Source organism: Apodemus sylvaticus, chromosome 23, assembly GCF_947179515.1.
Source record: "Apodemus sylvaticus chromosome 23, mApoSyl1.1, whole genome shotgun sequence".
Classification (NCBI taxonomy): Eukaryota; Metazoa; Chordata; class Mammalia; order Rodentia; family Muridae; genus Apodemus; species Apodemus sylvaticus.
In genome coordinates, this window is record NC_067494.1 from 36,860,880 (window position 1) to 36,876,409 (window position 15,530).

At 42.5% G+C, this 15,530-nt stretch overlaps 1 protein-coding gene across 4 annotated transcripts in view; it reads right to left on the minus strand.

Annotated features, from left to right (window-relative positions):
* The window catches only part of Ipcef1 (interaction protein for cytohesin exchange factors 1), a 152,403-nt gene that overhangs the window by 87,770 nt on the left and 49,103 nt on the right, over positions 1–15,530 (minus strand). For all 4 annotated transcript variants that reach the window (XM_052169904.1, XM_052169903.1, XM_052169902.1 and 1 more), the window contains exon 3: positions 5,380–5,426. In XM_052169904.1, the coding sequence (XP_052025864.1) occupies positions 5,380–5,397 (18 nt within the window). In that variant the 5' untranslated portion in view covers positions 5,398–5,426. The remainder of the gene's footprint in view (positions 1–5,379; positions 5,427–15,530) is intronic.

The window sequence follows — 15,530 nt, forward strand, 5'->3', positions numbered from 1 at the left end:
ATACACACATAGATACAGAAAGAGGGGGGGGGGCAGAGAGACAAGGGATGGAGAGAAAAATAGAGAGGGTTCAATGAATCAAGGAAAATGAGGTCAGCCCGGGAATGCTCAGAGCATTCAGAAGCACAGAGGAAGGCGAGTTCACCCGAGGTCACCGGAAGTGTGCAGTCAAGGGAGGCTACCTGTGGGCTGACCGCGTCAAATGCCTGAAAGAGAAAGACCCTGGGCTTCCAGGCTACGATAGAGCACTGTAGGCGTGACTGATCCAGGGAGCGTCAACACAGAGTGGCAGGAGGACCACCCTGAGTGGCAAAGGTGTGTCATATGGGGCCCTTTAAGCCATGTTTTAAACTGCCAGGTTGATAGGATGTCCAATGGTTAGCCACCGAGCCGAGCCGATGTAAGCTCATGATGGACCATGGGAGCTACGTTTAAGAAAATCTGCTCAGTCTTTCATTCTCAACTGTGAGTCCGCAGTCACCAATACCACCGCAAAAGCAGCTTTCCGCCCTTTATAATCAGCGGCGGTCGTGGATTTGTGGAGTTCCGCAGGGTTTCTGGCAACAGCACAGACCACCGGGCATCCCCTGTGCCCTCAACCGCAGCACGGACCACGAACATCATCATAGCCCTGGGCAGCAGTACGGGCTTCAGACATCAGCATGCCCTCCGGAAGCACAATAGGCCATCCCTACCCCCACCCCGCCACACCCCAGAGAAAGAACCAGTCTAGACAGGAAGCCATTGGAGATGAGAAAACTCTTAAACATTGGGATTAAAACATGTAGCTCTGCACAGTCGATGGCTTCTGGCAGGGATGATGGAGATGAGGAAGAATTTGATTTTTCTTTAAGGGGCTTACCACTGAGATCCGGACCAATCTCCAGTGAGTATACAGGCAACATAAATTAGACTTGGATTCCTTTTTTTTCTTTCTTTCTTTCCTTCTTTTCTCTGGGGAAAGCCAAAAGAGTTGGGGGGGCGGGGGGTAGACCTGGGAAGACTGGGAAACAAACACGATCAGAGTGCGTTGTGTGAAAATCACAAATGAATAATAAAAAGATGATGTTGGGAAGAAAAAAACCAAGAAATTCCATTCTAGTATTTAGGTGAACTGAGAGAAAGAAATAGCAAGGTGACAGCCCAGTGAAAGGAGGAGAGGGCTCTGCAAACAGCGGACTACAGAGAGGGAGGGAAGAGGTTGATGTGTTGATCACTTAGCCTTTTGCTTTGAAAATTCCACCATTTTCTCTCAAAGAGAGAACAGAATACTGTCCGGTTTACAAATAACCAACCTAGAACCCGAAATGGGCACTGCTACACCTAATAAAATCTGAAATATTTAGAATCTAGTTTTACGTCTCGGGCACCATTTATCATACCAGTCCCAACAACGAACTGTCTGGCTAGGAGCAGCTACGGTGCCTAAGCCTATTTTACTCCGTGAGACACCTGAGGGTCTCATCTTTGCAGTCCTGTCTCGGGCAGCGCTCAGAGCTCAGCAAACATTACATTGAGGGAAATGAGGTGTAATGGGTCAGAGGTGTCAAACAAACCTCGGGAAACGCATGGGACAAAAATAGGTCTCCTCTGCCACACTTGACTTAGGGAACACGGGACAGCAGAAAATTGAACTAATTTTCTGAATGGAAAAACAAAGGAGAGTAAACATCAAAAGGCTGTTGAGAGAAATGCTTAGGAAGAATGCTAATAGAATCTGCCAGTGCCGATGGCAAAGGCGGCAAGAGAAATAAGAGGAAAATAGAGGCGCTGAGGGAGCTGGGGCGCAGGTGGCCCAGGAAATAAGAAAGCCCATAAATAGCCAGTCTCCACCAAAGGACAGAATTCAATGGTGCTCAGGACCTAGGGAAGTGGGTCACATGCTGCTGTGGTGATGGCTCCAGGTCAGAGGTCATACAGATGACACAGGGGACCTGCTACTCCCATCTGTCATTTTCCTCTAACTTCTGAGAAATAGTTTCTAAAGACGTGACCGTCTTAATTTATCTGTCTTTACTGGAGCTTCTGTTGCTGAGAAGAGACACCATGGTCATGACAACCGTTATAAAAGAAAACATCTATCCAGGGCTGCCTTACAGTTTCCTGTCCATTATCACGGGGGTGGGGGGGGTTGGGGGATGGGGGGGACGGGGGGTGGGGAAGTAGGAGGGTGGGGGGTGGCAACACGTGCACGGGCAGGCATGGCGCTGGAGAGGTTGCTAAGAGCTCTACAGCTGGGCCAGCAGGCAGCAGTTAGAGAGAGAGTGTGATCCCCTGGGCCGGGCTTTAAGTTTCTGAAACTTTAAAGCCCACACCCTCATCTTTTCCAATAACAGCCCTCCCTGTGAGCCTATGAAGCCATTTTCATCCAAACCACCACATTTCTCTGAAGGTAATTAAATCTCTAGTTCTTGCCTAACACAGACCCCAACGGATAATAGATTCTGAGTGGTTATTCAATGGGTATCTTTTATTTTTATTTTTAATTAGTATATATACAATTACATTGGGTTGTGGAACCTTCAAATTCTGTTTCTCCTTGCCCTTCCTCCCGACTCTCTTCTCCCCACCCCCTCCCCACTTTGAACTCATTTCCCCTCCCCCGCCCCACCCCTACTTCCTCCCTTCCTTTCTTCTTTCCTGTTCTGTGTCTTATCATTTCCCCCCTCCTCCACACCTTTCCCTTTCTCATCTTTTGTCTAGTCTCAGGGCCTACATGCACACTCACACCCACAAATACATTTAAGTCTCATCGGCGAGGGCCCATGTAGGAGAGAGAATGCGTAATGTTTTTTCTTCTTTCTAAACTTCAGGGGATAGTTCCTGGTTAGATGCCCTCTCGTGACCTTAGCATCCCATTCCTCTTACACACCTAAGACACATTTATCCCTGCTGAAAAATTATTCTTTCAGTGCAAGAAATTAAAGCAAAGACAGGACCACGTTGTCACTGAAGGCCCTGACAACACTTTCGGGTTTTTCCCATTTCTCTGACTGTATAACACACTTGCATATGCCTATAGGCACACGCATTTTTACAATTTTCACAGACTTTGAGGGCTGGAAGGATGGCTCAGCAGCTAAAGGCGGTTGCTACGGAGCCTAACCACCAATCCGGAGGACCTAAGTGGTAGGCGGAAGAAGAACCCCCTAGAGGAAACTGTCCACTGGCTTCCATTGCACACCTTGAATATGTGCCAGTGTATGCATACACACACACACACACACACACACACACACACGTGAATAAACAAACTCCAGAGTAGAAGATTAAGAGCTAAAGGACAGCACAGCAGGTAAAGGCACTTGCACCAAAGGCTAGTAAACTGAACTGTATCCCCAGAACTTACAAAACAGAGGGAGAAAACTGACGTCTTCAACTTGTTCTCTGACCCACTGACATGGGTGTACCTGCCTACCTGCACAAACACAGACACACAATCATGCATGTCCGTGTGTGCGTACACACACACACATTAAAAAAAACACAACTAAACTTTTATATTCTCATAAACTTTAGCTACTCTGACCTCCTGAACCTTCCTCTCCGTTCCTGAGATGTTCGTTTGCTTTTACCCTTCAGCGTAGAACCTTCTGGTAACATCCTGTACAGTTCACACTCTTTCAGATGCTGGCAAAATTCTTCCACTACCACTGGACTTACATTTCTGGAATCAAAAATGCCCATCCATTGTGTCCAGTGACCACCTCTCCCTCGCCTTCATTTTAAAAGGTGACTCTACGAGCGTGACAGTACACACCCGACTATACTCTGTTTTCATTTTTGGTTTCCTGCCCTGCCTGTCAGTGTTTCCACAAGTTCTCATGGCAAGCTTTTCCTACTATTTAGAACTAGATCAGATGTAAAGGATGCTCCTTGCTGTATGTCTGGGACATGAAGTGATCAGGAAGCCAAGCAGAGATTTTACCAGATACCCTTCCTGCCTATTAGGGAGACCCAGCCTCCAGAAACTGACCAAGGGACTCCTTCCCCATTCACTACAACTCCAACTTGCCTTGGAAACTACACTCATATGCCCAGTTTGGCACCAAGTCTAAGCTCCCTTCTTCTGATAAATCTTTTTTATTTTTTTCAGGCAGGGTTCCATACATCCTGGGCTAGCCTAGAACTTACAATGTAGCCAAAGATGACTACATAGTGAACTTTTTTTAAAACTGTAACCACTATTTATTGTCAATTAACCTTTTGAACACTGTGTATTATGTTTTCAATCCTTGTAACATTCCTATGAGGTAGAGATCATTATCTTCATCTTTTTTTTTTTTTTTGGTATTGATCTTTTATGGAGTTTTGTTTATTTGATTGGATATTTTCTTTATTTACATTTCAAATGTCCCCTTTTCTAGTCCCCCCAAAATCCCCTATCCCATTCTCCATCCCCCTTCCCCTGCTTTTATGAGGGTGCACCCCTACCCACCCATCCACTCCCACCTTCCCACCTTCGAATTCCCCTACACTGGGACATCGAGCCTTCACAGGACCAAGGGCCTCTCCTCCTATCGATACCCAAGAAGGCAATCCTCTGCTACATATGTGGCGGGAGCCATGGGTCCCTCCATGTGTACTCTTTGGTTGGTGGTTTAGTCCCTGGGAGCTTTGGGGGAACTGGTTGATTGATATTGTTCTTCCTATGGGGTTGTAAGCCCCTTCAGGTCCATCATTCCTTTCTCTAACTCCTCCATTGGGGACCCCATGGCGGTCCAATGGTTGGCTGCAAACGTCTTATCCTCCTTAGTGCTCAGGGTAAAGATGTACACCACAATGCCCAGTTTGTGTGTTGCTTGGATTGGAACCCAAGAAACTAGTAGCTCCAGCTCCTGCGTATCACTTCTGCACCTATCAAGAGGTCATTAGATGTGCTGAAAGATACACAACTTACAGCCCCGTGCCAGTCTACATCCGCTTCTATGACAAATGCCACATCCCAATGACAAACTCATTCATCCGTCCTGTGTAAGTCTACCCATACACATAATAATACACTTGCTCAAGGTATATATGTATTACTGGCAGACAGCTATAGCTTTTAAAGGAATCCATAACTACAGTACAGTTATTAATAGAAATTGTCCTATAAGTGTTAATAAGAAGTTTCACAGTATCTTAGTTGTCATCTTCCTAAAGCGCAGAGAGGGTTTTCCTTCAGTACATGGTTTTATTCCTTGATCTCTGAACAGCCAAGAGCTCTTGATGCTTAGAGACTCTAAAAGGGAAACCTGGTAACAGGGCCATTTGATTCCACTGAAGCAGATGATGAATGGGAACTTAAAGTCAACTCATGTTGTATTTTACTTATTCACCAAAATGGGAATTTCTAAAGTCTGTGGTGTTCCAAAGGTTCCTCACACGGGTACTTACATTGCCTTCCGTGGCCATAATTGATGTCAGACCTCCAGAAACAAAAGCTGAAAGAGAAAAAAAAAATTTCTGTTAAGTGTAGGCTTACACTGCTTATAAAATCATATCCCTCTTTATGTAGAGGAAGAAGGCATTGGCATTATGACTGATAAACTTCACCATAATGATAATTCGTTAATTGAGTTTTAATCTCAAATTCCATGAATCAATGTCTTAAAATTGAATTTATAAAATAAGCCTTTTTTTGTCTGAACATTATCAGTGTGTTTATAGCAATGAACATGACACACGTGACTTGGATACTTTGTTGCATTTGTGGGTTTGGGTTGAGTAGGAAAACATTTTGTTCTTTGTGAAGAACAGTATGGACATTTGGAGAACCCGGAATTATTGAACCATTGCTATTATCAAATGTCATAAATGCAGCGAACCCCTCAGAAAGGCCCAGCCGCAGCACCAAGAGAAGTCTTTTTCACGTGCCTACTTTGTAGTTGAGTACCTGAAAAAAAAAAAAAAAAAACCAAGGCACTCTGTGGCTTTGAGAAAAGCAAATGAAAACAGAAGAGGAAACCTGGCTTCTTCAGACACAGAAGCTTGCTGAAGTCTCAGGCGCCACTGATAACTCCTGAAAGCGGGGCATTTCCTAACCGGTCCCGTGACACCTGCTCAGATCCACACCCCTCGCCCCATCAACCTGATGTCTTACCACAAAAGTCCCCCAAACTTGAAGACTGCCACCACTTTTTTTTTTTTTTGCAATTTGTATCTTTACTACTTTAATCTATTGTTAACAAACAAGGTAGTGGGTTTCATTTGGGTATATTTATGCAAATATGTTATTATGCCTTGTTTAGAAGATGCTCTGCCTCCACACTACAATACCTAGTAAAGAGTTTTTGCACCATGTTGCTAATGAAAACAGTGTTGAAATATATTTGGTTTTTTAGTTTGGTTTGGTTTGGTTTTGGTTTTGGTTTTGATTTTTCAAAACAGGGTTTCTCTGTGTAGCTCTGACTGTCTTGCAACTCACTCGGTAGACAAGGCTTGGCCTCAAACTCAGAAATCCACTTGCTCTGCCTCCCGAGTGCTGGGATTCGAGACCTGTGCCTCCACCACCCTATAAGTTGAGCTATATACAGAATTATTGCCAGTTATACTGGCACACATGTGGTCCCAACAACCTGGAGGCTGAGGCAGGAAGATCATAAGCTACAGGCCAATCTAGGCTACGTAGTCATATTGTGTCTTTATAAAAAAAATACTATTGGATGAGTCCATTATTTTATGCAAGAAAAATAACTTCAAAGGATGGAGAGATACCTCGGTGGTTAAGAACACATGCAGCTCTTGCAGACAATTCTAGTTCATTTCCCAGCATCCATGTAGAGCAAGCTCACAACCACTCCAGGGAATTGAAAGCCCTTGCTGGCCTCTGCAAGCACCTACACACTGGCCACCCATCATCCCACAAAAACAAATAAAAACAAATCTTTAAAGATACATATCAATATAGTAAGAGAAAATAAGTCTGAATATATTTTCAGGAAAAAAAAATGCCTACAGCGATTATCCATGGGAACTAGAATAGCCAATCATTTATTTTTATTGCCTTCATATTTATTTTCTATAATAAGCTTTTATGTGTAAAATAATAATGTTGAAAGAAACTCCTATGAATATTTTATTGACTAAAGCAATGTGTTTTTAGCATCCAATGATTGAGAAAATGCATCATAAGCTAAAGATAGTTTGAAGTCAGCACCACTTTTAGGTAAAGGGGAAAAAATAACATAGACATTAAGAGTAGATATTTTGGATTGGGCTAAAATAGAAGTAAAGGCAATTTGGCCTATTGCTGACTGTATGAAATCCTGAGTAAGTGTCTGGCTTGGGGCCTCAGACTCCCATCTGTGAGATGGAGGTACCTAATCTGTAATCCTTTCTTGGGGCTAGTCAAGAGCTAAATGATGACAGAAACAGCTGAAGGCATGACCCAACGCATCATAAAATCTCACAAATCATTGCACTGTAAAAACATATCATCGCTTAAGGAAGAATGTGTTAGTGGTCAGCTGCGTAAACTGGTTAATAATATATAATACAACCCTTTGAAAGCTTTCCTTACTCATCCTAAAAGGCTTATGGGCCTCTGCTTTATGACAATACAGCAGCCCGCTTTCTTGTGTTTCTTAAGGATATGGTGTGTAACCAAACTCTGATTTTAACTTTACTGTGTCAGGACATAGAAATAATTATCAGAGCTTCTTATTTTAAAAATACTGTTATTAACCCCCCTTCTTAGATGGAGAAATTTAGGCAATTGATTAGAAAGTTTGCTGGGCGGTGGTAGCACACACTTTTAATCCCAGCACTTAGGAGGCAGAGACAGGCAGATTTCTGAGTTCAAGGCCAGCCTGGTCTATAGAATGAGTTCCAGGACAGCCAGGGCTACACAGAGAAACCCTGCCTCAAAAAAAAGCAAAACAAAACAAAACAAAAAACAACAACAAAAATGTTCAAAAAAAAAAAAAAGAAAAGAAAAAGAAAGTTTGTGTCTGAATTTGAATCTAGATTTCCTTTTCATTCAAAGTCTTTCCCCACCCACCCACCCACCCACAACCACCCACTTCACCCTCCTGTCTCTGTCTTCCCTCCCTCCCTCCCCTCACATACAGGATTTTGCTAAGTTACTAGGTTGTCCTAAAACTCACTCTGCATTCCTTGGTCCTCCTGCCTCAGCCTCCCAAGTAGCTACAAGTACAACTATGCATTAATAGGTTCTACCACCTGTTCTATCCGACTGACCCCACGCTCCCCACAGGGCGTTGTTTATGTTGGTCATAGTGTTAGATGGAATAAACCTTTTAAAAATATTTTTAATGAGCCGGGCAGTGGTGGCGCACGCCTGTAATCCCAGCACTCTGTGAGGCAGAGGCACCGGATTTCTAAGTGCGAGGCCAGCCTGGTCTACAGAGTGAGTTCCAGGACAGCCAGGGCTATACAGAGAAACACTGTCTCAAAAAAAACATCTCCAAAAACCAAAACAAATATATATGTGTGTGTGTGTGTGTATGTATGTATGTGTGTGTGTGTGTGTATAATATATATATATATATATATATATATATATATATATATATATATATATATATATATATATATATATATATATATATATATATATATATATGGAGCTACAGCCACAATTCTTGATTCTTAGCACAAAACAGACACAGGATTGAGACCATCAACATTCCTGCATCGAGAGAGGGAGCTCACAAGGCCAACCTCATCTTTGAGATTTTTATTGCTACTTACCAATGGCTAGAGAGAGGCCCCAGCCCTCCAAGAGGAGCTAGAGGCAGGCCATGGTTTCCAGGAAATGAATAGACAATTTCTTAAGTGGCGTAGTGTGATGGTTTGTATATGATTGGCCCAGGGAGTGATCCTATTAGGAAGTGTGGCCTTATTAGAGTATGTGTGTCACTGTGGGTGTGGGTTTAAGACTCTCACCCTAGTTGCCTGGAAGTCTGTCTTCTCCTAGCAGCCTTCAGATGAAGATGTAGAACTCTCAGCACCTCCTGCACCATATCTGCCTGGATGCTGCCATGTTCCTGCCTTGAGGATAACGGACTGAACCTCTGAGCCTGTAAGCCAGCCCCAACTAAATGTTGTCTTTTATAAAACTTGCATTGGTCATGGTGTCTGTTCACAGCAGTGAAACCCTAACTAAGACACGTAGACATAGGCGAGTTACCCATATTCCTTTAAATAACTCTCATCTGTGCTCCTGTAAATAGCCCCAGTTAAACTCATTGGTTCACAAACAAACCAAAATGAAAAACCAAAGAGAAGTAGAAGTGGAGCCGGCTGTGAAGAGGAAGTTCAAGGAGAAGAGAAGGAGGAAAGAGAGGGAAATGGGGATGAAAGCGGTCAGTATGTCAATGTCGTAATGGAATTATTATATAAGCAATATATGCCAATAAAATCTTTTTAAAGTGTTCAATGCATTTTACATATGTGAAAACTCTTGTTAAATTTTCACATATATAAAGATCAACACTAAGATTATGATTAGTTTTGAATTCTTTCATCCTAACAATGAACTATATTCATCCATGGTTGTATTCCACAGTTATAGAGGCTGCATCTATGTAGTTAAGGAACATGTTCTCAACCAAGATAGCTCTCCACTGTATTCGTGGCTATTGCACAAGTATGTAATATATTCATGTTGGTAAATTATTCATGAATGGTAATTGGAACAATAACTCACTCCATATAAAATCTATTTCTGTAAATAATTATTCCACCAAAAATTCAATTAAATTTTATTTAGATGTTTATGCTTTAGCACAGATGTGAGAATTAGTTATAGTTGGCCAAACCTAAACATATTGTCTTCTAGGATAAAAATCCAGGAGGAAAAGAATCATAATCTGAGTCTCAGGAGAAAAGATAAAAATGTAAAATTCATAAATCCTGATGGTAATTTTTTTAATGATGGAACTCATTGAATCTTTGTGGTATTTATTAAATACAATTACTGAGATTTACAGTGTTCTAGAAACCATATTTTTATATGTATGATATAAACTTATATGACAAGTTAGGGTTCCTGGGTATCCACCAGGCTTCCAGGTTATTTCATATGTTCAATATACATTATTGTATAGTACATGTATGTATATATACATGTATATGTACATATATATATTCATACACATATATAAACCTAGTGCCCTAAAACATGTGGACTAGAGGCGAACATATTCATATCTGAATCTCAACTCCATCACTTGTTAAATATACAAACTTGTAGACATCTTGTAAATTCGTCTGATTAGGGGACACGTCACCAGTTAAACAATAATAATAACCAACTCACAGAGGTTTTGTGAAAGCTAACTGAGAGAGCTTGCAGCAAGCACTCAGGCACAGCGAATGCGCAGTAGGTAGGAGCAATTACCTGAAATGGGAGCAATTATCTAGAAATAGGTTTGTTATCCCAGACTACTCTTCCAAACAGAATGCGTGCACACTCAGGAGGTTCAGGCAGGTGTGATAATAGGCTTCATCAAATGGAACTGCTCTCACACTCTGGGGCTGATTAAAATCCCTAGCTGGATCTCCCCACAACATTTTTGGATAGCCTCACTCCTGATCTCAAGAGTACACTTTTCTCGGTTATACTGATGACAGTCACCTTCCTTAAGACCCAACAACAAGTAGCAGAGCCAAACCCATGTCATGTGCTGCTTTTTTTTTTTTTTAAAGTCTGTGACTTGAAAGAGAAAAGCATTCCTGACAGGTCTGCACCTGGAGACTAGAAAGTGCCATTCATCTCAAAGGTGTCCTCTAGTTAACCACAGAGGCTTTACTTACAAATGCAAATGAAGAATCCTTCCAGTCTGCTGTAAGTGCAGACATCTTCCTTATACCAAGTGATACCGAATGTATTTTAGTTGCTTTGGAAACTGTGGGCCCACATCATTTTGAAGCCAGAAAATAGAGCAAGACTATGTATGGTTGATCTATTTTTGTTTTTTTGTTTGTTTGTTTGTTTGTTTTTGTTTTTTGTTTTTTGGGTTTTTTTGGAATTTTATTCTCTTTTTTATTGTATATTTTCTTTTTTTATTCAATATATTTTTATTTACATTTCAAATGATTTTCCCTTTTCTGGTCCCCCACTCCCCGAAAGTCCCATAAGCCCTCTTCCCTCCCCCTGTTCTTCCATCCATCCCTTCCCACTTCCCTGTTCTGGTTTTGCCCTATACTGCTACACTGAGTCTTTCCAGAACCAGGTCACTCCCCCATTCTTCTTGTACATCATTTAATGTGTAGATTATGTTTTGGGTATTCCAATTTTCTATGCTAAAGGAAATGCAAATCAAAACAACCCTGAGATTTCACCTTACACCAGTCAGAATGGCTAAGATTAAAAATTCAGGAGACAGCAGATGTTGGCGAAGATGTGGAGAAAGAGGAACACTCCTCCACTGCTGGTGGGGTTGCAAATTGGTACAACCACTCTGGAAATCAGTCTGGCGGTTCCTCAGAAAACTGGGCACATCACTTCTGGAGGATCCTGCTATACCACTCCTGGGCATATACCCAGAGGATTCCCCAGCAGGTAATAAGGATACATGCTCCACTATGTTCATAGCAGCCCTATTTGTAGTAGCCAGAAGCTGGAAACAACCCAGGTTTCCCTCAACGGAGGAATGGATACAAAAAAATGTGGTATATTTACACAATGGAGTACTATTCAGCCATTAGAAACAGTGAGTTCATGAAATTCGTAGACAAATGGATGGAGCTGGAGAACATCAGACTAAGTGAGGTAACCCAGTCTCAAAAGATTAATCATGGTATGCACTCACTAATAAGTGGATATTAGCCTAGAAAATTGGAATCTATTTTTCAATACAAACACTGTAATACAAACACTAATAATACAAACACTGGATTATTAAAGAAGACTGATATGGTCACTATTTCATAAGAACTGAGAATAAAAGAATAGAACTCACTCTGCAGACCAGGCTGGCCTTGAACTCAGAAATCCACCTGCCTCTGCCTCCCAAGTACTGGGATTAAAGGCATGCGCCACCACTGCCTGTCAGCTTCTCACTTTCAAATGTCAAAAAAAGAAGAGCCTAAGGCCAGTGACATGAAAACATTTGCCACATGAACCTGATGACATAGTCTAATCATTAGATCTCATGGTGGATAGAGAGAACAGACATCTGATAGGTAGTCTCTGATCTCCACCCAAGAGCTGTAGTGCTCGTGCGTCCAGATTCACACACCATATACATAAACACATGCACACGCACATACAAGAACATGTGTACACATGCATACACACATCATATGCATGCACATACCCATGCACACATATACACATATTATATGCATACAGTATGTATGCATACATACACACCATATCCAAGCACATAGACATGCATACACAGCATTTTCATGCATAGACATATGCATGCACGTACAAACATGCACACGTGCACACACCATATGCACGCATATATACACACACATACACACCATATGCATGCAATACACATGCATACACATAAACCATATGCACAAACACACATGCACACACATACACAAGCACACACACACCATTTGCACACACGTACACTTGGATACACATACACACAATAACAGTAAAAAGGTTCTAAAAAAGATTGTAACTGAGATTTAGAAATAATTTTCCAATTTAAGCAAAACAAGGGCTAGGCTCACTCTCCTTTTCCCAAGCCGTAAGTGAAAAGACCAGAATGAGGAACCAAGACCTCTAAAAGCACAGATTAACTCATAACCCATTTACCCACTGACGTCACAGCATTTGATAAGGCATTAGAAGAGCAATCAGCAGATTTATAGAAAGGAAAGCAGAAGAATATAGGTAAACTCAATATCCCTTGTTAACCTGGAAACCAGGAGAAACATGGCGGCAGCGGTCCATCCTCCTTAGGGCGTAAGACTCGGCCATCAAAACCATGCAGTTAATAGAGCAGAGACCATTCTCCCTTGACTGACACCTGGAGCATTTGGTCAGCAGGCGAGTGGTGCTGACCGGCCATCAGAGTGGCACCAGAGGAAGCAAAGAGAACACTCGTCTTGGCTCCCGTGTAAAAGCATGGGACATGAAATAATCCATTTGTTGTGCCAATTAACATGAAGTCTCTCCTGTCATACCAGAGCAGGTATGAAGAAAGCAAATACAGAGTGATCTGACATTGCGATATGCATGGTGACATATCCGTGACATATCTGAATGGATATGCACGGCCGCGGGTCATTTGGGATTGATTCTCCAGGAAACTGATAGAAACCAAAGCGGCTTTATACAAATGGTTTCCTGTTTCTTCTTCTTTTTCTGGATTTTTAATTTCACCTCTGTCAGTCTGATTTCAAGTCATTTTTCTTCAGGAAATTCTCCTTTTTGGTTTTCTGTCCTCCATTCCCTTTGCAGGGCTTTGCCTCCATTCTCTCCACTGTGGAGAGGAATTGACAGATGGCTATGAGAATCACGGACTTTTTTATAAAACAGAAAAACTGTGATGCTTAAAATTACTTCGTGTTCAACACCATTAGAATCCTGGGACACATCATCTGAAGAGACTGACAGGCTCTTCCTGCCTTCTCCATGTGTTCTCTCTCTCACACACTGTCAGCCCTGACAATCAAGGCTCCGGTACAGGGATCTCACATACGTGAGAGAAAACCCTTCCTACACTGTGTCAAACTTTGTTCCCTGCAGACCGTGTCACCAGAGTAAAAATAAAATAGGTAGCTGAAAGAGATCCGAGCAAGCCTCCTCTGTTGTCCCCTGACAGGATCTACCAATACCTAGCACAAGTAACTGTTGGCCATGGTCTTCCGGGAGGCAGGAGGCACCTCCAGGTTGCTTAGCCACTGGTAACTCTTGCTTTTCTGCAGGCTTCTAGAACTCTAAACTCAAAGGTTAAAGTCTATACCTACACAGCACACCTATAGGCTGGAACAACAGGGTACCTGCCACCGATCCCACCCCAGCAGAAGCTTCCACTACTCCCCAGAGTTGGAGCCTGGTTATCCTTTTCACTAGTGTGTGGGGTAGACCAGTAATCTAATGGGTGTAAATACTCAATTCTGCAATTACTTACATAAACATCTCTCAAAAGAATATGCATATTCAAACCCTAGACTACATGCATATATACACTCCAATGCACACAAACATACCCTACTGGGAGTCCTTGTTCACCAATGCATGCAACCTGAAGGTAACTCTGCGTTTTCTTTCCTGACTTTAGATCCAAGGGACTCAGACACACAAAGACCCAAACTTACTGTATGTTGAAGTCCACTATGAGAGGGTGGGGACTCGAGGCGTGTCTTTAAAGGATTATATTTGGCCTGTGCTCTACATTGCATACGAAATAGAGCTCAAAACCATGGCAAGGTCACAGAAAGCATAGCCCACAAACATGTGACCAATTCTTAGTCCCACTAAAGACTCTCCCACGATTCCCTCTTATTCCTACCGTGGTAGAGTGCTAAGTAGCACTCGGTTTATTTCACTGCAGCCTTTGGAGACAAAAGCAGACGAGCCAAACATGGCATATAATGTTACTTTTCTTTACATCCCAGCCCCTGTTCCTCTACAGGAGTAGCCCTCGTATTTTCTCCCGGTAGAAGAGAGTTTGTCCGTTTGTTTCTTTCTTGGTGAAATCGCGGCAGTGTGCGCATGCTCTGGGGTAGCCAATCAGTTTAGTTCAGACTTGCTTACTATCATTTGACTCCACAGCCTTTCACCACGATGAATAGTCCCTGTGTAGCAGAAGCTTCTGTACCTGAGGGAAAACTAATGTAAAATCAACCCCTGTCTTCCATGCATACTCTGCTGTTGAAACCAGAATTCCTCTTTTGTCTGGTTAGTTCTTTTCTCCCCTTGAATGAGCTCTGTAGCTGTGCAAAAGCAGGTTCCGGTGCCTGTTAGTAAGGAAGCCCATGCAGAGCTAAATCTGTGTGTCAGGGGAAGGGCCTCCTTAGTCAAGAATGGGTTGGAAAGACATCTGGCAGGCGCTCTTAGTCTTTTGCCGGACCTCACTGCAAAGCTGTATGGTGACATCCCGTACAAGTGTGACACTGCAAAGCTGTATGGTGACATCCCCTACAAGTATGGCAGTGAAGACACCCCTTTAGTGACACCTACCACTAACCAATTTTCAGAGTTAATGTAATGCCCAAAATTAACCTGCAAACCCCCCCTGCCCAAGGACCAGGTAGCCTCCTGGAATGCTGGGAGTTGTAGTTCTTGGAATAGAACAACAGCCTCATGGGAAAGTAGCTTTGTCTTAATAACCCCCTGAAACAATAAAGCCCCTTCCCACTCAGCTGGGAAATTCCAGGGAGTTGTCTTGACCAAAATCCATCTCTTGGTCACTATTTAATATTTAATAAGGCTTATTTCAAATTTGACCGAAAATGATGGAATTGGTTTTTCTCCAGCGAATCTCAGGATTAACCTTAGCTGGTTAGAACGCCAGAATTAATACTCAGGCCTTAGACTTCGGGCCCATTGCTGTCTCCTTCAATGTTCTCTGCCTTTTCCCTTTCTTTGCAGTAAACTTGAGTTT